Below are 24,848 nucleotides of genomic sequence, written 5' to 3'. Positions count from 1 at the left end.
CCTGCCTGCTTGCCATGGTCTACTGGACGCCTGCAAGCCCGCTGACAATTCCACGCTACCCAATAGTAACATCAGTCGATGTTCGAGAAACGGCATCGCAACACCCCCTTTTTTCTCGTTTATTACATTACAAGGGTCTCGAATCCGGCTTCAGGTAGCATGTGTGGGTTTATTGACCGGCTGCCTTCACCGAAAAAGATCACGTTCTCGTGACGCCTGCGGCATAAAGGATATTCCACATCCACCGCCAAGGTCTGGGAGTGGTGGCACGGGCTAACATTCTCAGGGATCCACTAGGAAACATAAATACCTAAGAAAGTGGACGGGGAAACGGCGCCGCGGTAGCTCAATTGGTAGAGCATTGCACGCGAAATGCGAAGATTGTGGGATCGATCCCCACCTGCGGCAAGTTGTTTTTTTCATCCACTTTCATTAATTTATCATTTCTTTATTTCATTTATCAAGCACAAGTAATTTCCCTTATGTTGTCCTTGGTGTCAGTGTTTGTTGGTGTCTTATGAAATGACTAATAAAAATTGGGCTCCTCAGTTAACCTCCGTTCTTCTCGTTAGTTTCTTTTTGGGTCATCTATAATCTCTTGTGTTTTCTACAGGCACAGTGTGCTGTGCCTGTAGAAAGGCACTTTATCTTCTTATCATCTTTACAGCTGGCACTGCTGCTGAAATCGAAGCATTTTATGCGACAGTCAAACAGGCTCATTGTGCTGAGGAATGCCTACACTAGCGTTGCGATGATGCTGGCACACCTTAAAAGGGCTACACACTTTTGAAATCCTGAAAAAGACAGCAACCCTCACATCATTCCTACAATGCTACTCACACCGTCAAAGTGATGAGACGTTTAAGCGTTTGCATAGAATGAAGCAATTTTGCATCAAATTCGGGAGCTTAGTTTTTGCAAACGCAGATTTGCTGACGGACACAAAAACCCATGGAACCATAGCCATAAACCACTTTGCTGTAAAAGTTATGGACCACACGAGCGATTGAAATATGTTAGGCGGAGCATTGAGAGACAGGAAGACAGCAGGTTGGATTAGAGCAAACAGGGGGTAGCCAATATTTTAGTTAACATTAACCCTTTGAGGGTCGATGCCGTAAATATACGGCGCCACGAACAGGTCCGAAAACGGCCGATGCGGTATATTTACGGCACCGTCTGTACGTTTAAAAAGCGCGCTAATTTCGTAACTTTTTCTTGCCTGGCATGTGCTGCCACTATGTGGGAATACATGGAATTTTGTTCTCGCGTCTCTCTCTTTCGGTTTTTGTTGTATAGTTTGTTTTTTGCTCTGGTGTGTCTGCTATCGCTCACACATTGGTGCCCTCGCGGGCACGTGGCGGTTAGTTTTGGTTTTGTTCCGCACGTGGTTTCGGCTTCTTTCGCTCGCAAGACTGATGGCTATCTCGTTCTTATCACTCAAAGGGTGACCGCGTGTTACTTGCTCGTTTGTTGCTCACAGGAGTCCCCATACGAAGGATGCCGCCGTGTATGCGTTTCCTTTTTTGGCACTTTATTCAGAAGTTGCCTCCCACGGCTGCTCAGGGAAGCAGCACCCAGAGGAGGTGCCACGTCTGCGCCAACACCACTTGGCAGCAAAAACTTCGCAAGGACACAAGGTACATGTGCGCTGAGTGCAACAAACCGCTCTGTGTAGAACCATGCTTCAAGGACTACCACATGCTGAAGACATATTAGTTCAAGAGGAACATTTGAGACTTGCGAAAAATTTTCGTGTGCGCATTCCTCTTGTTTATTTTTCTCGTGTGGACATTGTGTGTAACAATGCGCCATCTTTTTGTAATTCTTATAACTTTTTGTGCTATTTTTTATTGTTTTTCATAAATAAACAGTACATATATGCCAATGCAAAACATTTTTTCTCACTTTACGGTCACCCTAGAAAAATTACAGTAAATTTTTTGAAAATAGGTTCCTCTGAAGAATTTAAACGTGCAATAAAAAAATCTACCCTGGGTAGCTGGGCAGGCCACGTAATGCATAGGGCACGTATCTAGTGGTCTATTATAGCTACAGAATGGGTGCCAAGGCAAGGGACGGCAGAGACATTGGGTAATCTGATGAGGTTGAGAAATTTGGGTCAGTTGGTGCAAAACAGGGGTAACCGGAGATCGCTGGAGGAAGCTTTCACCCTGCAGTGAATATAAATTGGATGATGATGATGATAATCTAAATAGCAATCAGATTCTTCTTTTAAGAGTGGATGACCCAGTACGCCAAGTTGCCTGAGCTTTGCTACAAGCTGTCAGCCTTGATTTCGAACCAGAACATCAACTACGGAGCTTGTTGTGAACAATAAACCACTAGGATGCGATGCTGCCCTGTACAGCTGCAACAAGACACAAATGAACAATCACGATCACAAACAAGGAATGATGTGCATCATCCTATGCATGCAATCGTCTTTTTTCATTTGTGCCTCTTTAGAACTATGTAGCACAACTTCACATCCATGATCAAGAGCCAACAAGCATGCACATAGCTTTCCATAACATAATAAAGCTGGAAATGAATTTGGTTAGTGCAAAGACATTTAAGAAATTTACTTATTTATTTATTTTACCCTCAGGGCCGAAGCATTACAGAGGGGAATGGGTATAGAATAAACACAGTGCATAGTAACATAATAATAACAAAATAATAATGAACATAATAAACATAATATCACAAAGCATGCTAAGGTATGGTAAATCCTAATTATACAATGTTAGCTAAGGCATGTTTAAATCGGGTATTATCATTAATGGAAACAATGTCGGAAGAAAGGTGATTCCAATCTTGTGAGGTTCGAGGTAAAAAAGAGTAAAGAAAGGTTTTAGTATGACATGGCTCGATACCAACCTTAAAGCGATGGTCAAGACGGTTAGATATATAATGTGGCTGAAGAATGAATTCGTCACGGAGGGTAGGGTGATAGTAAAGCCGATGGAAAAAGTTCAAGCGAAAATTTTTTCGGCGGGATGCTAGGGATCGAAGAGATATATCAGATTTCATAGAAGTTATACTAGCAGTGCGGTTATAACAGGAACAGATGAAGCGAGTAGAGCGATTCTGCACCATTTCTAGTGAGGCAACCAAATTGTTAATGCTTGGATCCCAGACTGGAGTGGCGTATTCTAATTTAGATCGAATGAGTGTTTTATATAATAAGAGCTTTAAAGACGAAGGGGCTGCAGAAAAGTTACGGCGTAAGTAACCTAACATGCGGTTAGCGTTGTTAATTATCTTCTCAATATGCAGAGACCAACTTAGATTAGAAGTGATATGAACGCCTAAATACTTATAGGAGGAAACCGCGGCTAAAGGAGAGTTGTTCAGGTAATATGGACCAGGACTGCTGGATGCGCGAGAGATACGCATCACTTTACATTTGTTAATATTTAATTCCATTAGCCAAGTATTGCACCAGTGAGATATAGAATTTAAATCTGACTGGAGAATGTTAGCATCGTTATCAGTAACTATTTCACGGAAAATAACGCAGTCGTCAGCGAAAAGATGAATATTAGAAGAAACTAAAGAAGGAAGGTCGTTAATGAAAATGAGAAAAAGAAGGGGGCCTAATACTGATCCTTGTGGGACTCCAGATTGAACAGGACATTGGTTAGAAGAAAGTTCGTTGGCTACAACAAATTGGGAACGATTTGAAAGGAAATCTTTGATCCACAAATACAGACTATTATCGATATTAAGTTGACTAAGTTTATGAAAAAGAAGTATGTGGGAGACCTTGTCGAATGCTTTAGAAAAATCTAAGTAAATACAGTCAGCTAACGAAGAACGATCAAGAATACGGTGCAGTTTATGAGTAAATGATATGAGCTGCGTTTCACACGAAAATGATTTCCAGAAGCCATGTTGAGCTGGTGAGAAAAAGGAGTTAGATTCGAGAAAGGCGACAAGGTTCGAGTATATAATATGTTCTAAGAGTTTGCAGCATGTGCTAGTAATGGAAATGGGTCGATAATTACATGGTGAACTTTTGTTGCCTGATTTGAATATTGGAATCACCTTCCCAATTTTCCATTGGGTTGGAAGAGTTGATGTGTCAAGTGATTGCTGAAATATTTTTGTTAGTATGATTGAGCTGTAGACACAAGTATGTTTAAGAAATTTGCAATCAATAGAATCATAACCAGGGGAGGAATGGTGCTCTAAGTTATTGATGAGTTTCGTAAATGCTACACTTTGAACACCACTATACAAAGTGATCGAATTCTGGGGCTTTACACGCCAAAACCACAATTTGATTATGAGGCAGACTATAACGGGGGACTACGGATTAATTTTGACCACCAGGGCGCCCCATGCACAGGACACTGGTGTTCTTTTGCATTTCGCCCTCATCGAAATGTGGCCAGGATTCGATCCCGTGACCTCGTGCTTAGCAGCTAAACACCATAGCTGCTAAGCGATCGCGGCGGGCGACTACACAAAGCATATCATCACCATCATCATCATCATAATCATCATCAGCCTATTTTATGTCCACTGCAGGACAAAGCCCTTTCCCTGCGATCTCCAATTACCCCTGTCCTGCACCAGCAGATTCCAACTAGCACCTGTGAATTTCCTAATTTTATCCCTCCACCTAGCCTTCTGCCGTCCTCGACTGTGCTTCCCTTCTCTTGGCACCCATACTGTAACCCTAATGGTCTACCAGTTATCTAATCTGCGCATTACATGACCTGCCCAGCTGCACTTTTTTCTCTACATGTCAATTAGAATATCGGCTATGCCCATTTGCTCACTGATCCAAACCGCTCTCTTTCTGTCTCTTAACTTTATGCCTAGCATTCTTCATTCCATTGCTCTTTGTGCGGTCCTTAACTTGTTCTCAAGCTTCTTTGTCACTCTCAAGCTTCTGCCCCATATGTCAGCACCCGTAAAATGCACTGATTGATTAGTGACGTGGATCTGATCCATTGTAGAGTATCCTTTCCTGAAGACAGCTTGTTCCCTAGGTTGACTAAAGTCCAGTGTTGCCCTCACTCCGTTCGAGATTATTTTGACGAATATTTTACATAATACTGGGAGTAAGCTAACAGGCTTAAAATTTTTCAATTCCTTAACGTCTCCCCTTTTGTGGATTAGTATAATGTTTGCATTCTTCCAGTTTTTTGGGACCCTTGCATTCGAGAGACACTTCATAGAGAGAGCCGCCAGTTTTTCAAGCAATATGTCTCCTCCATCTTTAATTAAATCGGCTGTAATTCCACCATCTTCTGCCACTTTTCCCCATTTCATGTCTTGTAAGGTCCTTCTGACTGCATCACTAGCTATAGGAGGAGCCTCTGCAACCTGTTCATTACTGCTTCGAATGGAGGTATCGTGGCTCCTCTGGGTACTGTACAGGTCAGTACAGAATTCTTCCGCTGCTTTTACTATACTTTCAAGATTGCTGATGATATTACCCTGCTAATCTTTCAGTGCACACATCTTGGTTTGTGTTAAGCCAAATTTCCTACTTACTGATTTCAGGCTTTGTCCATTTTTTACAGCTTCTTCAGTCTTTCTCACGTTACAATTTCGAATATCCCTTATTTTCGTCTTGTTGATCAGTTTTGACAGTTCTGCGAATTCTATCTTATCTCTTGAGTTGCAAACTTTCATTCTTTGTCATTGCATCACTAGGTCCTTTGTTACTTGGAAGAGCTTGCTTACTGGCTGCTTTGGTGCCTTGCCTCCCACTTCAATTGCTGCTTCTGAAGCTAGCCTGGTTACAGTGTCATTCATTACCTCTATGTCATCTCCATCTCTCTCTTCCACGGCTGCATATTTGTTTGCAAGTACTAGTCTGAATTTGTCTGCTTTTACCCTTACTCCATCTACGTTGGCCTGTTTCTTCTTGACCAATTTCACTCTTTCTCTCTTCAAATTGAGGTGAATCCTAGCCCTATCTAACCTATGATCACTGCCCTTTACCATACCTATCACTTCTACATCCTGCACTATGCTGGGATCGGCAGAAAGTATGAAATCAATTTCATTTATTGTTTCACCATTAGGGCTTTTCCAGGTCCACTTTCTGTTGCTAACGCTTCCTGAAAAAGGTGTTCATTGTTCTCAGCTTATTCCTTTCTGCGAATTCTACCAGCATCTCTCCTATAGCATTCCTAGAATCGAAGCCGCAGTTGCCAATTGCTTGGTCACCAGCCTGTATTTCCCCACTTTTGCATTGAAGTCGCCTAGCACTACAGTATACTGAGTTTGCACTTTTCTCATCGCTAATTCCATATCTTCATAAGACTCATTTACTTCATCATCATTGTGACTGGACATTGGAGCATAGGCTTGCGCTACCTTTAATCTGTACCTTTTATTAAGTTTGATTACGACTACTGCTACCTTCTCATTAATGCTGTAGAGTTCGTCAATGTTGGCTGCCATGTCGTTATGGATTAGGAATCCTACCCGTTTTGCTTCCTATCTGAGAGACCTCTATAGCAGAGGACGTGGCCATTAGTCAGCGCTGTATAAGCCTTACCAGTTCTTCTAATCTCACTAAGGCCGATGATAACCCAAACAATGTCCAATAGTTCCGCAAAGAGTCCTGCTAAGCTAGTCTCATTCGACAGAGTTCGGGTGTTAAAGGTTGCCAAGGTCAGTTTCCATTGGCGGGCTGTCTGGGTCCAGAGATTCTTAGCAGAGTCCGCTGCATTGCAGGTCTGACCGCCATCTTGGTCAGGTGCTCTGCAACTGCTTGCGACTGAGGGCCATGGAATAATTGTAGGGAATCATGAGGGAGGTAGTGGCCGAATACTGCATCAGGGAGGCCAATTCCTTTTATGAGGAGTGTCTTTGTTGAAGCTTAGTGGGTCTTCCTAATTTGGTTGCATGTGGATTAGTAGAGACCCACTGGCTTTCGGCATCTTTTGCCGGTGTCAGGCACCACTCTAAGCCTGGAGATTTAGTTCACTGGAGGAGGTGAAATTCGAGCTCACCATCCTCAGATTAAAAATAAAAGATATTCTTCATACATGGATTCGAACTTCCGGCTATGGCAACCGAGCATCCGGCATAGCTCAGTCAGACAATACCACAGGCTGCGAGGCTACCTTATCGGAGAGAAGTTCAGCCCAGAGGGCCTTACATGCCTAAGAGATCCCTTGATTTATTCACTGCACAATATAGTGTCAATTCTCAGTGGTCCTAACACCGTGGTTCCGCAATAATGAAGTACAAAGTGCTGCTACGAACTGTACATTCTTATCTGTATTTCTTACTTGATATGTATTCGTAGACGCCAAATCGGAACGAAAATATGCACGGTATAAGGATGCCGGCAAAACAGGGCTGAGCCCAAACTGAAAGTTCTTGAGCTATGTCCCAGAGTGCAACCCGTATGCCTAGCTTCTGTTCTTTTCTGCGTGTAGTGTTTGCACTAGTTTTATTCTTCAAATTAACGCGCCCATCTTCCCACGCAGCTCAGAGTGGTAAACGTATGTTATGTCTAGCCATGTGAAACCACTCGACACATCCGAACAACGAAAAGCCGTGTTCTTTTAAGTGGTGCCGTATTTTTCTTTTCCCGGCCAGTCAGAAAACATAGAAAGTTACCAGCTGGTTCTTGGCACGTTGTAGTGTGTGCGTCACCCTAACAACCGGTTGTTACAAATCTTGCGTTCAAAGCTGCGAGTTTACGAGCTGCGAACAGACCACATGTTCAACACAATAGGGCTCTATATATGACAACGTCCTCCGGGTATGCAACTGACTGTTACGAATTAAGGTATCAGATCTGAATCAACAACTCACAAGGAGGGAAAGATGGCAAACATCTGTCATCTAGTGATCGTGTTCCAACGTCACATTACTGCTCACGAGCGTAGCTCCACTGTGTGCTTACCGAGCCCGGGGCAGGCGGCGATACCAGGTCGATTAGCACCGGTGGCTTCTTTCGTGAAGTCGCAGCTTTCTTGCCAACTGCCTTCTTGGCCACCGGCGCACGACTTTTCGTTCCCGCCTTGCGGCCCCGAGCCGCAGTGGGGCTGTAGTCCTCGTCACTATTGTCGTCGGCCTCTGACGACGACGAAGGCGACTCGATCACGCACACGCTGTCGTCAGCCATCGCGAAGCTGATCGTCGAGAGGAAAAAGCAAGCAAGGCTTCTTTGTCGAATAGAGAAACGCGCCAACGAGCAATGCAAACACAACGAGCTGTCGTCTGCAACGCAAACTGATACAAATTGTCGGGCTCACCGTCTTACCGGGACGTTCCGGAGGCTCAGTGAAGTGTTTTCACGTGAGGTAGAAGCAACAAGACGTTACTGGGGTGTTCGCGAATTCAAAACGGTTAATGAAAAAGTGAGACTTCGAATTAAAAAGGGCCAAATGCCGTTACTAGTAGCACTGTGTTCGCCCGTTTAATACCCGCGGCAGCGTCTGTGGACGTGGCCATGGTAGCCAGCCGTTATTTTTTCTACGGCTATAAGCAGAAAAAATATTAAATTTAGCCAGTTGTTAACAACAACTTGCACAAAACAACTCCTACAAATGTTGCAATTTTATTTTTTAAAGGAAAGTATAGGAAATTATACCACAGTATAAGAAAATTTCTTTTTACTTCTTGTTTCGGTTTTGATGCTAATGGTCACGGTGGAAGAATTAATTTTTCCACCGTGCTAATGGTTCATTTTACAGGTTACTTTCGTGCACTTTCGAGCGCCAAAGGGTAATCTAGCATATTGTTTAGCTAGGTCAGGTCGAAATATAGCCTGGTCTCGGAAGAAATTTGTCTGGTTAATTCAGAACACCACACGCCAGCTCAAAGCGCATGGAGACGTTCTCACCTTCGAGCTGGAAGCGCGACCGCGATCCGACCGAGGGTTGTTCTGCATACGCCAAAGCTAACAGAAGAGTTTACGCCCATTAACATCTGCCCTTAAGGATTCGGTTGCACTCAAAAGGCGTCGTACGGCGTTGGAGCCTGCAGCGCCATTTCTTGTAAGCAGGTCCTACCCGGTCAATCGCATACATACTTATGTGCTCCTATAACGGACACAGCCTAGCTTCCCAGCGTGTACACGTACATACATCGGTGCTACTTAACTTGGAGGCACCCTGCCGCGTGGGCTCAAACACGACACACACACGGCACACAGTGATAAAACAAACCAAACGCTTCTTACAACGAAACCGACACAATACACCAAGAAAGTCAGGCAAAAGGAAATGACGCTCTTTCCTCTCGCCTCTTTCTTGGTGTGTTGCACCGTTTTCGTTGTAAGAAGCATGCACCAACTAGCCCAAGAACAAGTGTTATTAAACCCAAACGCTTTATTGTGTCTTGCCCACAAGACAGCAGTCTCAGCACAAATAATAGACAGAACGTTGGCCCGAGGTCCCTGGACGAGCACGGCCCAATGTCGAATGCCAAGCTTGGCGCATATTTGGGAATTGACACTTGTCTATGCTGGTCTGGCGTTGGACGACGTTATGACCACCGTTTAAAAAAATTACCGACGATTACGTTACTTCCTAATGCGAAATTTGAGCGCAGCAAATAAGCTGTTTCACCTTTTCGATAGATTGAGGCAAAGAAATCGAGCAACACATGTATGCGCTATCACAGAATTTTTTTTTTATATTTCCCGTACTCCTGGATCATCTCGACGGCGGCGACGGTAAGCTTCTGCTTCGGCGGCACGCACCTCTGGATTCTGACGGCGACGGCGCTGGGCCTCTGCTCTGGCAGCTCGTTTAGCAGCAGCAGCAGCAGCAGCAGCAGACGAAGGACTTCCATCGGTCGTCTCGCTCATGGCTCAGAAAGAACTGGCAGATAATTTCGCAGTGGCGAACGGCAGCGGCAATTTCGGCTCGGGCGGTGCACATATACAGATCCGCCGCCACCGATGTGGCTCTCTGATTGCCACCGCACAGGGCGAACGGCAGCGGCAATTTCGGCTCGGGCGGTGCACATATACAGATCCGCCGCCACCGATCTGGCTCTCTGATTGCCACCGCACAGGGGTTGCATTGGAGGAGGAGCGAAGAAAGGAATTAAGTTCGAGCCGGCGCTTTGACAACCGGAGACTCGCAGGAAGAGGGGGTAGGGGGGCGGCGTGTACACCCAGCGGCAAACGATGGGGGCAGAAGCGCGCGCAGCAAGCGGACAACACGATAAAGGGAGGAGGGAAGAGATAGCAGCGACTGACTGATGCCGCTGACGCCGATAGTGAGTCAACCCCAGCTGCGGAGTTGGTTTCAGGGACAACGCCGCCGATGCCGACACAAACAATATGATACCCTCGCTTCCGCAGCGCTAAGAACCAGGTCTAGCCGTGGGAAGGTGGTCACATATTCGTCGACGTGCCGGGGCCTACGTGAAATAACCGGGGCGTGGGCAACTGAAGAGCACCCTATCCGCCACACAAGAACAGGGGGGGGGGACCCTTTCCTCCTCTTTCTGCATGGCGGCGACGGTGTTCTATGCAGTCACGTTATCTTGACTCTCTAGCGGCGTCAGCGGCATCCAGCGGTATCAGTCGGTCGCTGCTAGCGCTGGGGGGATGAAAGGGGGGCGGAGCTGGTTACGAGGCCGACGACAACGCCGACGACGACGCGAAACCCAGGAACGGACGCCAAAGAGCTGCGCTCTAAAAGTTTTATAAACGGTGATTATGACCACCGACACTGAGCCGGCCTGCTTCGCTAGGGAGCCTGAATGGTCTCTCTCTCTCCGCCGCTCCGTGAAGTGTGGGGATATAATTTGAAGCCGGGTACTCGCCGCCTCGACCGGGTTTTCCCGACGGCCGCCGCCATTGCGGATCTCACTTCGCAAGGCGACAGGCGCGAGGGAGGAGCTGCGGCCCGCTTGGTCGTTTCCTTTTTCAGTGAAATGACTGGCTGCTGCGTGCCCCTGTGCAAGAACAATTTCAGAAATGGTCGAAAGCTTCACCGTTTTCCGACAGAGCCGAAGAGAAAGCTGCAGTGGATGGTGAAGATTAGGAGGGACTTCGCCGACATGCGGTCAAAAGGCGAACAAGAGCGCGGAGAAACGAAGGCCGATATGTCATGGATGACTATGAAATTTTATTCATCAAAAAACTTGAAACAAATGAATGCAATGTCCTGTTCTGCATCGGCGGTTTTCTTGTAAATGGGATGCTGCCAGCTGTTGCAGGATGTGAGCAGTGTAACTCTGCCTTGTTAGGCTCAGTGCGAGCACGCGCATCTGACCATTCTTAAGGAATACAGATGTGAAGGTGGCAACCTTACATGTCAAAGTGAGAATGTTTGGCTCACGCTGAAATCATGGGAAAAATTTTCAGGAGCATCATAAGTTGGACTGAGAGTTTGCTTCAGTTGAGGTCCCCTGTTAACGCTGTGAGGCCGTGACTGAATATTTGAGAAAAATGGTTTGCTCTTGCGTGAACACCTGCCACGAGCAGAGCGAGTCTGCAGAGAAGCTTCTGATCTCGAGTTATGCAAGGCTGAGGCTTCGCATACATTTGGATACATTTGCATACAGCATGGAAGCGATACATGTGTCAGGGAACTCCAGTGACCGAAAAAAACTGACGCGGCCTCGCGGTAACACGTCTACGGTGTTCGCATATACATGTTTATATTGTCATCGTTTGTTTCAAACAAGAGAGCTGTGCGAATACGTTTGCTTTCACTTCCTCTTCGAAGTTACGCAGCATTCCGAACTTCCACGCAGGGGCGCCTGTTCTGGGCGGAGCTACCCGCCGCTCGCTCGTTAGCACCATGTGTCCCGAATCGCCGCATGCGGCAAGTCGCACACGACGCGCCGTACGACCGATCGCACGGAAAATCGCACCATGTGTCTCACGCTTAGGCGTACGATAAAGTAGGCGGAAAGGTCTATCGTAGGTCGGCCTTAGGGGTGGACGCACGTGGTCAGGCCGAACGTAGACATGGCGGCACGAATCCATATCCTGGCTGACAAATACAGACCGGTGGTACGGGTCTGCAGGAATTACTGGAGCAATACCACAAAACGGGGTGCGCAGCGCCCTGATGTAGGTGGAAGAGTCATGGGTGCAAGGTGGCGACGACGCCGCGAAAAATTCTCCAGGGAGGTCAGCCCATGAGTTAGAACCTAGGTCAGCCTTCAGTGCTGATCGGATGCACTGAAGGCTGGTCCCCCTTCCCTGCGGTGCCCAGAGCACCGAAGTGAAGGTGGACCTTCGGTGCTCTGGGCACCGAAGGTCCAGAGCACCGAAGGCTGTGAGCACATGTGAGCAAGTAAGAGGCCCCATGTGATGACAGGAGAGGGTACACCTTCCCTTCGGTGCTCTGGGCACCGAAGGGAAGGTGGACGAGCCAACCTTCTCTTGGATGATAAGTTGTGAGGGCAGTCTTCAGCTGTCGATAAAGTCGTTACACACAGTGGCGTAGCTAGGTCGTCTTGCACCCGAGGCCCATAGGTCTTCGGTCACCCCCCGCCCCGGGTGTAGCCGGCGGGAAGAGGGGTGTCTTGAGACGTATATGACACCCCCCCCCCCCCTTACTGGTCCCTTGCACCCGGGGCCCACGGCCCCCCGGCCCCCCCTGTTGCTACGCCACTGGTTACACCATGCCATTCGCGGCAGAATGGTAGGCAGTCGTATGGATGTGTCGAACGCCCAGGATGTTGGTAAGCGCGGTGAGTAAGCCGTTTGAAACTGGCGGCCTCGATCGGTGGTGACGACAGATGGGCATGCGAAACGCGACACGCAGCCGCTCATGAAAATCGTAGCAGTTGGCTCTGCCGTACTGTCTGTAATGGGAAACGCCGCTGGCCATTGGGTTAAGTGGTCCACACATGTGAGCAAGTAAGAGGCCCCATGTGATGACAGGAGAGGGCCGACAATGTCGAAGTGGACGTGGCAAAACCTCGTGTCTGGAGGCCGAAATGGGGTATTAGACGTGACGGTATGGCGGTGATCTTTAAAGGGACACTAAAGGTTACTATTAAGTCAACGTGGACTGTTGAAATACCATCACAGAAACCTCGAAACGCTTGTTTCGTACCAAGGAGAGACTTATTTTAAGAGAAAATGCGTTCTGAAGCGTCCGCGTACCTCTAGCGCAGTTCAAATCGCCCGCCCTCCGATCGAGGAGTACTGACATCATGGTCTCATAGTGACGTTGCGCCATCGGTGAGTAGAACGGCGTCCGCAGACGGCGCTACGGCTTTTCTGCGCAAAACGCGGACGCGCGGCCAGAAACAGAGCCAAGACAGAGCCGACAGCAGAGCGAAAGCGGGAGTATGGTGGCTAGCGGAAGGAGAAACGAATTACGTCCCACATTGCGTCCCACGGCACACGGAGAGTCCGTTTTCGTTAAACTATAGGCTGCGGCGAGCTCGCAGCGTGGTCGGCGTGGTCTATGAGAAGCGACGAGCCTTTTCGCACTCGCAACAGGGCATAAAAATGTGCGAATCGACGCAAAACTCGGCCTAGAAACGTGCTTCGCCACAGCCAGGGCTCATACGACCCAAGCTGGCACGACCCAGATGTCGTTTCCCGCACCGCCACCAGGCACCGCTACTATACCTCAAACTCCAGCGCAAGACGCCCATAAGCTGGTACTTCATTCTATGACGCTAACTTCGACGCTCGTCGCAATGGACCCTGACACGGACAGATTGGCTCACGGTGGTGGGCTCAACTTCAGCGATTTGAGCACCGACGAGCGCGACCTGCTGCTGAGGGCTCGCACTGCCGGCGTCGTTGCGTACTACGACGGCGGCCTCGACACTGGCTCTCCGGAGCGAGAAAGCAACGAGGGCTTCCCACGACATCACATGGACGTGGCATTCTCGCTGCTTGTTCCAAATGAAAGTTTCGCGAGCCAGCAGAACCCTCACAGCACGACGCGATAACGAAACTACTGAAACTCCAAAGCGTGCGCGGCGCAGAGTCGAGCGCGCAGAGTCGAGCGAAAACGAAACCTTTCGAACACCCATATTACTGAAGAGCAACGTCAAAATGTCATTTTTTCTTAGAATCGAATAGACGTAGACAAGTCGCATTTTTTTCCGTCTTATAATCGAATGAAATGATATTTTTAATACGAGTAGTTGAGTATTAGTAACACAAATTATGAGGAGTCCTTTCGTCATCGGGCTAGTACCGGAATGTCGCTGGGGGGTCTCAAATCGTGTCATGCATTTACCTCAATTTCTCGGTTACTAAAGCTCTGTTCGCGATTATATTGACGCCTTAGACGTTCTAGAACATTGCTCTACCACTTTAACTTGAGTTTCTGGTAACCTTTAGTGTCCCCTTAACATACTGGCATTGAAGGCAGGTCCGCGGCCAGCGACAGACGTCTGCATTGATGCTTGCCCAAAGGAAACGAGTTCTGACTAGCTTCTGGGTCGCAAGAATTCCAGGATGGCTCATGTTGTGCAGTTGATCAAAAATTGCGCGACGAAAAGCCAAAGGCACGAAGGGTTGAGGAATACCAGTGGATGTCTCGCACGTTATCAACGAAGAAGAAAATCGAAGCGGCCACTAAGCGAAGGACAGGGACACGGATGAGGAACGAAGGTGATGCAGCTCAGAGTCGTTGTACTGGGCAGCTGCTAATTCCTCCCTGACTACTGGTCGTTGGGCTGCCAGGGCATCGACGCGGGAGAGTGCATCAGCGGCAGCATTTTCCGGCCCATGCACGTGACGGAAATCCACTGTGCACTCGGATATAAAGCACAGTTGGCGGATCTCCCGTGCAGTGTAGTTGCTGTGATTTCGATGGAAGGCGAACGTCAGGGGCTTATGGTCTGTGATGACTTGAAAGTTCCGGCCCTCCAAAAAGTGGCGAAAATCCTTAATGGTAAGGTACACCGCAATGTGTTCTCGACCAAATGTGCTGTATTTAGCTTCAGGTGGCTTCAGTCTTTGCGAGAAAAACCAAGAAGCTCCCAACCAGATACGTGTTGCTCTATAACTGCGCCGACGCCATGCTCAATGCATCGGTGATGAGAAAGATTGCGGCATCAGGAATGGGATGTATGAGCATGGTGGCGTCTGCCAGTGCCTTCTTGGCAGTAGCGAAGGCATATGCAGCTTACTCAGTCTCCTCAAGTGGCCCAGCAGGATTTCTTTACAGCCAGTAGGTCGGTCAGAGGCTTCAGGACATTGGCATACTTCGGAAGAAAGCGGCGATGGATGTCAGTAGGCCCAGGAATTCCCTGATTCTTTTTAGTGAAGTCGGTGGTGGAAATTCTTGAATTGCCTTCACTTTGCTGGCGAGAGGCGGGATACCTTGTGGAGTGAAAAGACGTCCTAAGAACTCGATGGTAGCGATGCCGAAGAGGCACTTGTACGGATTAATGACGTGACCGTATTCATCTAGTCGTTGGAAACGGGCCCGCAGGTGAGCTTCATCCTCGGGGCTGGATGAGCTTGAGACGAGGAGATCATCAAGGTAGGCTAACACGAAGTCGACACCTCGCGTGACCTCGTTGATAGTGTGCTAAAAAGTCTGTGCAGCATTGCGCAATCGAAAAGACATTCTCACATACTTGCAGAGGCCGAAAGAGGTGGTAATGGCCGCTCTTCGGAACGTCATGGCGTTCTACAGGAATATGATGATAAGCTTTCACTAAGTCAGCTTTAGAGAAGATGGTGCACCCCGCCAAATTCGATGTGGAGTCTTGTATTTGAGCAAGGGGAAAGTGGTGTGGGGAGGTGTCGGCATTAAGAGCGCGGTAATCCCCACATGGCCTCCAGTCGCCAGGATTTTTCTTTGGCACCATGTGAAGTAGTGATGCCCAGTTGTTTGAGGAAGGTCGCAGGATGCCGAGTTCAAGCATGTGGTCAAACTCGTGGCGAGCGATGGAGAGGTGAGGTCCACACAGTCGGCGGGGCCGAGTGTTTGGACCCCAACATCATGTCCAGTGGTCACAATTTGGGGGGTAATCGAGTGCTTCACTGGTGACTCTCCGGTATGCGGCTTCGTAAGCTTTGGAAAATCAGCCAAGATTTTTCCGTATGGCGAAGCGGGTGCGAGAGCTCGAAGCCTCGTCGGCGAGGCAGTGCAGAGTGCACCGCTGATGCAGTGGCGCATGCTGAGATGACGACGCGACGAGCATGCATGTCTACCGCAAGGTTGAAGAAACTGAGCAAGTCAGCGCCGAGAACAACTTGCTAGACATCAGCAAGAATGAAAATTCTGCGAAACGTACGGCGCAATCCATGCAATGTTAAGTCTGAGAGACCGTTGGCCGTATGTGAGGATGGCGGAGTCGTTTATCGCTTGGAGCTGGCAGGCCTGTTCTTTGCGACGGCAATCTGCACAATAGGCCGGTATAACGCTAACCTGGATTCCTGTGTCGACAAGGAAGCGAGCACCACTGATCTTGTCAGAAACGTAGAATAGGCGGCATGTCCTTCGACAAGTACCACTTGCCGCCGTAATTGGCCGGTCGCAGCATTTCCCACCCAGGATCACGGACGGGTGCACCTGCGAGCAGAGTTTCCGAATACATGGTGGTAGCAGCACACAGCCGAAGACGAGCTGTCGCGTCACGCGTCGCATAGTTGAAACTCGAGAGAACGCGGAGGCACCGGGGAGTGACTGCGGGACCGGAACCTCGACGAAGACCGGCCTGAGAAGTGCGCGAGGTCATAGAGACGGCTGACAAGGGCGTCGAGACAGCTATCTATGTTCGCGAGCGTAGAAGGGGAGGAAGTAGCCGGAGGTGGAGTCGTAACGGCCCTGACTCTAGGGGCCCGCGAGTAGTCCGCAACTCGGTCAGCCAGTTCAGCGAGCTTGTCTTATGACACATCACCTGCAGCCGCGAGAACTGGGACCATGCTCTGCGGAGGAGCTGGGGAAACAACTCCCGCTGCAGTTTGTCCTGTTGAAAGGCGGATACTCCGCCAAGAAGCTGGCGCATGCGTCGAAGGAGCTGTGAAGGGCGATTGCCACCGAGCTCCGTATAGCTGTGAGGAGCTGCTGGAGTCTGCTGTGCTCGGACTCAGACTTGCGGGATATGAGCGCCGCCGACAACATGTGGAAGCGACGGGTAGGGTCCGGCGAGGTGATAACAACCGCTAAGTCCTCGGCGACGTCCGGAGGTAAGGAGGACACCAGATGTAATAACATTGTCTGTTCACTTGTGATATATGCGGGAGGCGGAAGTGCGCCTCGACCTGCAAGAGCCAGATGCTGGGGCTATTGGCTCAAAATGGTGGAGCGCGCCCACCGCAACATCGCTAGGTCAGGCGACGTCCTGGTCGTCATTACGGGCAGCAAGAGCAATAGAGCCGGCAGGATCCATGCCGGAGGGCTGGAGCTGCGTGTTCTTTACCGGGTCACCAAATCCGTCGGAGCTAATGCGAGGAAGACCCAGCTGCGCAGCGTTGGGTTTTAGACTGTTATTTTTTTCTTATATTGCACTGGTGCACACTGCGCAGCGGTGAGCTAACTTCCTCCACCTTGAAGGACACTGCACGCAGAGCGAGTTGTGGCCTGCGGCCCTGGCCTGAGGCAAGAGGCGCTACAGCGTCAAGTGGGTGACGTTGCTGAAGCGATGACAATAATAATTTACTGCGTGGCGACGACGGCAAGACGACAGTGTGACGACGATGGCGTGGCCACAACGGCATGACGAGAGTGGGATGACAAAGCTGGAATGACATCGATGCAACGTCGACGACGCCATCATGACTCTGAACACGCACCTAGTGGTGCCAACTTATCATATATATTGGATCATTGGGTCAGAGCAGAACGCTCGACGACGACAGCATCGCGATAATGGGATCATAAAGCTGGAATGATGATTATTGAACGACGACGCTGGCATCACTATGGCGGTGTGACAACGAATGCGTGACGGCAGTATGAGCACTATGGCGTGACGATGACAGCATGACGAATGTTGAATGACAGCACTTGCATCACGTCGATGGCAACGACCACGACGGCATCACGGCCACGCACCTTTACCTAGTGTCCCACCATATTTGACAACTTCGACTACTGGGTAAAAATAGAAGGCGTAACGACGACGGGATGACGAGATAATATCACGAAGCGGAAATGACGTGTGAACGACCACGGCGGCATCACTCTCTTGGTGCGACAACGAATGCGTGGCGACTGTATGACGACGATAGTAGGACGACGGCATGACAATTGTCGAGCACGAATCAAGTATAAATAGCGGACGCGTTTCAAGCGCAGATCAGACTTCGATGATCTATGTGCCGCTCACTGCTGTCGTGCCCGACTTAAAGGGAAGCTGAAAGTTTTTCCATGAAAAATGAGTGAAGAGCAGTATGTCATGGTTTTCAACACTCTGAATTCGAATATCGCATCGAAATTGAGCGAAATAAAGCGCGAACAGATTTTATTTCGACGAAAAGTGCAGCAGCAGACTCGGGGCAGATCGCGCGCCTCGTTTCCGCCTGTGATTGGTCGGGCGCCTCGTGACGTCAACAATGGCGTTCGTCCGGACCGACTGCTGCCGCTACACACGAAGCACGGTGAAAGGTTGTTTGGTGCTATTTTGATGAGACGGTCATGGACAATTTGGAGAGCTTGCGTTTCTCTGAGGAGTTCGGCGTAAAGTCCAAACCCCACGAGAGCAATGTTGCGCGCGACGGCGGCGGGCGACGGCTTCGAGCGACAGAACAGGCCGTCGCTTGAACAGATCGCTCGGTGTTGTCGCTCGATCTCTCGTTTCTAGAAATTTAGAACGCGTCGCTCGTCGCCCGGAAGTGCTATGAGCGACTAGCCAATAGTGCGAAGCCGGAACTGGATGTACATACCTCAAATACTACTGTTCGTCGCACGGAACGAGCAAACTACTGAATTTTACACGTGCAAGAATAAGAACCTAGTGCAAGACCTTCAGGAATATTTTATGCTCCTTTTTACAGTAAAATACATCAACTTAAATTGATAAAGCATGCGTCACGCTAGTTTTGGAGCGTATATTGCTGCCCTCATACAGGGAAATCGTCGCTCAAAGCCGTCGCTCGCGTGGAGTTCGGCTTGTAGGCGACGAGTGAACGTGACAGCCATCGCCTCGCTGGTCGCTGTCGCTGTCGCGTGCAAGATCACTTGTATGGGGTTTATACTTTACTCCCTACATGTACGAGCCGATTGCGAATAGCCGGCCTCTCAAAGAAGCAAAAAATGCTGGTGGAAGCAGTGCTTTCCACGCGAACGAAGGCGTAGTCTTAGCATCCTGTGTTGGAAATGTTCTTTGGCGAGTATGTTTTTTGCTAAGCTGCATTCAGCGATCCAGTGAGTACGTTTCCGGGCAAACAACTGTATACTGTTATGTTCCTGCATGCCTCCTCGTAGAACGTAAGCGCTGGTGTGATCTTCGGCATTTGTGCGCTGCCTCAAAGCTGTCGGCAATCTATACAGACGGTTTAAACGCGGGAAAGGTTTACCGGCTGTTGTAGCACGTGTAGTATTGAACCTTCGATCATCAGCGCGCCGTCCGCACGCTACTCGTAACCGGCGAATTCCGTCGGCTACGTGAGATGGCCGGTTTCTTTGTTTGCGAGAGAAGGGGGAGCGCAGCGTCCTGGCCTGAGCCGGCTTTCCAACACATGCAAACTTTACACTTGCACGTCATGCATGCATGCTGCATGCATGCATGCATGCATGCAGGCTGTTTCACAACACACGTGTGAATAGAGAATTCGCGGCGCTTGGCGATGAAACCTGCGCCAAGGGTGGGAAATAAACATGCACCTTCCGTTCAGCGTGCTAACACGAAGGAGAACCCAAAGCCCGTATTATTGATAAACTCTGGTAGTAATCGTCGTCACGGAAGTGGTTAGAGCATAGCACTGTTGTTCTTGAGCGCTTGAAGTTGCTTAGCTTCACAACAGCCTCCCATTTAGCTGAAAGTTTCTTGCCTTGCGGGAACTAATGGAACATCGGAACATCGTCGCGGCCGCTGGTGTTCGTGCAACCGTAGGCTGCACAGAACGCCGGCATGATCGGCCTACAAGTTCAATTGATGCTGCGCACGTCAACTACCACTCTATATACAAACAAACAAAGGAATGTAGGATCGAGCGAAGAAGACGCAGAAACAAGCACGGTCAGGCACGGTCTCGGAGACAGCGAAGGAACGGAACACCAGTGCTGATGTCACTACGCCGTGGTTTCCGGTCTCCGCTCGGATCGTCAGCGTCAGCAGCAGCGCGCGGCGCTCGATGGGGGGCGGAGCTACAGCGCAATTTTAACCGACGATTACGCCGCTCCTAAGGAAACTATGCCCCCCAAAATTTTACCTGCATGGTTTATAAGTTTCCCGCATCCGCATATGAGCGTCTTATTGAATTCGACAGACTTTTCAGCTTCCCTTTAAGGGCATAGGTTCTTCGAATAAACAGTTCGTTTTGTCGCATGGAGTTGCTTACAAACAAAGTCGTACCATAATCTTAACGTGCTAAGTAAAATGCACCCTATATAACACTATACTACAGTATAGGACAAATGTCCATGGTGCAAAGAGAAGCCCACATTATACCACATAACATGGACATGTAGACAAACTCACGTATATGGTCCCAATTATGTCACACCCAAGCGCGGAGCAATGGGAGGAACTGCTGTGTAGTGGCCGCTGCGAAGGCCAGCTAGGTCCAGTGCGGCGTGCGCGACGGACAGCAGAAGCCAGCGGACCCCTGGACTGAGGGCAGCGGACCATTGCGATAGAGGACGGACGAAGCAGCGGGTGAAGACCTCCGGGGAAGACACAAGCAGTAAGACTCCCCTGAAGAATCCGCGACAGCCGCAGAAGAACACAATTACTAGAGCTCAATAAAGTTTTCGCTCACTAACTAGTTTTCTGACTCGCTGTTGTACCACGTTCGGTACATTCATCGTCACGACAACGTGAAAATATAATTTTTGGTCAATGAGACGTGAATAGATACGGGCTCGCCAATGCGTACGCAAGCGTTTCCCTCACTAGCAACACTGACATAAGTATTTTCTAAGCTATAGGCAAAGTAGTCGACTTTGTGATGCTATGGATTACACCGCAGCCTCCCACTGGCGTCAGCTATATCACCGCCGCCGCCACTTTGACTTTTCAAAGAGACAAATGCATTTCCAAGCAATGCTACCTCTTGCAGCCATGACAAGGAATCCAGGCTAACTACGCTAATGTGATATTCACAGGAATCGACGACAAATTTAATCGACCACACTGCAACGTATGCGATCGAGCCGACGTTACATGGCGCATGTCCTCCATTATTTCTAACATAACTCAGAACCTCATGGAGTCATTAGTTTTCATGACCGCAGCTACTCCCAGCTCTGTTTCATAGTCCACGATCCAGCTAATGGTGGGGCCGCCTTATCCTATAACCTAAACTTACGTGCTGAACTCAAGCATACTCATGCGAATGTAGCAGCACAATATGCTTGCTACGCAGCGCGAGAGAGCAAAGGCTTCCATTTTTTTTGCTCCCTCAATAGATGCTCATCGATTAAAATGAATTTCGAACAGGATGTCTAGTTAAATTTGCTCTTGCTACGTGTGCGTCATGTCCTAAAGCCACGCATCCGCATTTGACATGACAATATAGAGAGAGAAGGGTAAAATCGGCTTGTAGTATTGCGCGCCATGATTCCGGTGCCCGTGACCCCATTACATGTGCCGTGCTGATTACTGTGAATACATTAGCCTAATATGCGCGACACTAGGGCTGCGCTTAGCGCAATATTTCACAACACCAGCCTGGAGAAATGAGCTGAGAATGCATTCCCACATTTGATAGGTTACAAATGTTAAATTTCTACGCACTGAGATGCTGTCATTTACCGAACATACTATAGCGCACTAATCTTGCGTCTGCCCAGCATATACAATCAATGACCATGGATTTCAGGCTATATACTCGAAGGCAAACACCAAATCCAGACTATTATCGGAGAAGTATGTTAACTGCATGTTAATTTCAGGTGATCCTTACGTAAACTTTGTTACAATATTACTCACATATGTTACAATTATGATCCGATATGCATATATGTGCTGTCAACGTCGTATGCTGCCGATGTAAGGGTCTTCAGGGACTCAGTCAAGCTGCCTAGAGCATCTTTTAACCGTGAAGACCATCTAGAATTTTCGTGTGAAATAAACTTTGATTGATTGATTGATTGAAGTTTGTTTTGCACCCTTGGCCCAGTCCGCCATCTGGTGGCGATCTACCGCAAAAACAATTTGGGGCATGTTCCAAATGTTTCGCTGAACAAATGTCTGAACTGGAGACTTTAGGAAAGCAGCTCTGTTAGCCTGTATCGTAGCGTAACTGTTCACCACACTGTTGTCCTCCAACCCTGTTTCCTTTTCCAAATGTAGAGCAGCAGGCGGTGGCACGCTGTCGCTCTGGCTGGTTACTTTGTATTCCTCCTAATAAATTATTCCTTTTTGCCAAAATGTTCGGTCATTTAGGAATGCAAAGAACAATAATGCACGGCGACTTTAATTTTCACCTAAGCAGTACGACTTAAGTGATACTACCTGCCGTCGTGGCTCAGTGGCTGTGGCGTTGTTTATAAGTATTTTTAATTGTTTGCGGAGCATGAGGGCCTGGGCTTGATTTTTCGCGGCAGTGTCGAATTCGGTGAAAGCGTAACGCAAAATAAACACTCCGTTGCGCCATTATTTGGGTGCGTACTGAAGTGCCCCAGGTGGTGTAAAAAATAATCGGGAGCACTCAACCACGGCGTCCCCAAAGCTAGGTGTGCCACTTCGAGACGTTAGGCCCAGCACTTGAATCTCCCACCCGCAGAGTGAAAACTGTTAGCAGCACAAGGGGTTAAAACAGGCGTTTGGGCGAGTTGGTAAGACATATTCGAAACAGAACAGCGCGGTTTTCACGAGGACAACCAGGGAGGACAGCGCTCGTCCGTGTCTTTTCACCCTGCTTGTCCCTGTGAAAACCGCGCTATTCCGTTTCGAGCACAAGGGGCGCAAGTGGCTTTAGTTATTTTCGCCAGATGCGAGGGTAGCTTTGATGACGAGTGGTGCACCCGTCATGTAGACCGCAATACTTATAGGCGAATGAAGAGCCCGCAGATGCCCCGTTCTGAAGCAAATGACGAAACATGTGAGCTGAATTATAACGACAAAACAAGGCCGATAATTTGTCATCAGCTTGAGATGAGACAAAGCGATGGCTGATTCAACTGTTTATCTTTTGCTTTCACGGCAGAAAGCAACTAGCAAGAGCGAATTTAAACTGAAGCGGGTGGACTGGTGGCTGCGATGTTGTTGCGCACTCATGCTTTCGCCGCGCAGACCCCAGGGCGACAGGCGAAATTTTCTAGCTGGCCAAAAACCGACGACGCCACAAGCGACAGCGACGGATCGCTCTCCCTGACGGCAAAACCTCTTGCCTCTCGCTGTCGCTCGAAAATCGCGTGCATGTGGTTGGGCCTTCAATCCTATACTGTTGAACACAAGGTAGAGGGTTCGATTTCTGGCGAAGCTAACCCCCACATTGCGATCCTGCCAAAAAGAAAATTCTCCAGCACAGAGCTTCAGCTACACGCTGAATGAATGAATGAATGTACTTTATCCCCCTTTCGAGAGGGGGGGAGGGGCCGGGAGGGAGAGAGGGATGTCTAAGTACTCCAATCCCAGCAGGCGTCCGTCACCACATTATGCAGCTAGAAGTCCATCTACCAGTCGTGGTAGGCCTCCGCTACCCCTCTGCCCACCTCAGGACTCTGTCCTGTAGGGTGGGATCGGAGCTGCGCAGGGAAGTCTCCCACAGCTCCTCGCTACTAATTAATGGTTTGAGCGTGCGGAGGGAGTTTTGATGGGAGAGATCTGCTATCGGGACGGGGCAAAAGCGACACTTCGGTGTCGGGTATGTGGCGGGAAGGAATAAGTTCAAAATGCGCGGGGTAAGAAAAGGGCGTGTTTGTAGTTGGCGCCACAGTATTTCTCTCTTGCGCGTTCTAGGTACAGATAGAAGTGGATACATTAGGCGTTGGTGTCTATAATGTGTGTAAATTTCATGGAATGCGACGAGTGTGTCCTTATTGGTGTGTTGTTGGGAGTCATTGGGTTCTAGAGTTAGGCCCATATTTGCGGTTACTCGGTCCGTGAATCTTCGAGCAGCGGCATGAGCCATTTCGTTGCCGTGGGGTCCTTCATGTGCTGGAGTCGATCACACGAGAGCGATGTCGTTTTCTGGTGGGTGACCAACAAGTAGAGAGTGCGCGAGGTTTTTAATGTAACCTTTACTGAAATTCCGGATAGCAGTCTTAGAGTCACTAATGATGACGTCGCAATCGGGTATCCCCGATGCGAGTGCAATGGCGGCCTCTTTCGCGTCGCCCGCCCAGGTGGTCTTGACTGATGCTGAACAAACAGTGTGGCCCTGGTTGTCAACGACCGCTAGATCATAACAATGTCTAGGGTTGTAGGCTGCAGCGTCCACATAGTAGACTCCTTCAGCCTGTCCATAGCTGAGTTGTAGCGCCTTGGCTCAAAGTTTGCGGCGTTTGACGCGAAATTCGGCGTGCATGTTTCTGGGTAGGGGCTGGATGTGGTATTGGCCGTGTGTGTTCGGAGGAAGTTGATGTCGCTTGCTCTCGTTGAATGGTGGAGCATGATGAAGTTGTCTCAGTATCTCACGCCCAGCTTCAGTGGTGGTGAGTCTATGGTATTGCGATGACAGATGGGCTTCGGTTAGTTCTTGAAATGCATTTAGTGTGGCCGTGGCCATCACCCTTTGTGTGGATGCTCTAATTGGAACACCAAGAGCAACATTGTGTATTTTGCGGATCAAGCAATTCACAGTATCCTCTTCCAGCCTAGAGAGTGAGAGATACGGTAGTGCGAAGGTG

General features: G+C 49.0%; 1 protein-coding gene across 3 annotated transcripts in view; it reads right to left on the bottom strand.

The window, feature by feature from the left end:
• The window catches only part of LOC142584882 (S1 RNA-binding domain-containing protein 1), a 110,727-nt gene extending 102,294 nt beyond the window's left edge, over positions 1-8,433 (bottom strand). For 2 of the 3 annotated variants that reach the window (XM_075695205.1, XM_075695207.1), the window contains exons 1-2: positions 8,252-8,433; positions 7,892-8,120 (exon numbers count right to left, since the gene is read on the bottom strand). In XM_075695205.1, coding sequence (XP_075551320.1) covers positions 7,892-8,113 — 222 coding nt within the window. In that variant the 5' untranslated portion in view covers positions 8,114-8,120; positions 8,252-8,433. Of the gene's footprint in view, positions 1-7,891; positions 8,121-8,243 lie in introns of all 3 variants that reach the window. The other variant, XM_075695206.1, reaches the window with a different exon arrangement.
• Between the last annotated feature and the right edge of the window lie 16,415 nt (positions 8,434-24,848).

Source organism: Dermacentor variabilis, chromosome 6, assembly GCF_050947875.1.
Source record: "Dermacentor variabilis isolate Ectoservices chromosome 6, ASM5094787v1, whole genome shotgun sequence".
Classification (NCBI taxonomy): domain Eukaryota; kingdom Metazoa; phylum Arthropoda; class Arachnida; order Ixodida; family Ixodidae; genus Dermacentor; species Dermacentor variabilis.
Note: the sequence above shows the minus strand (reverse complement) of the source record. Positions and strands in the feature narration are given on the sequence as shown.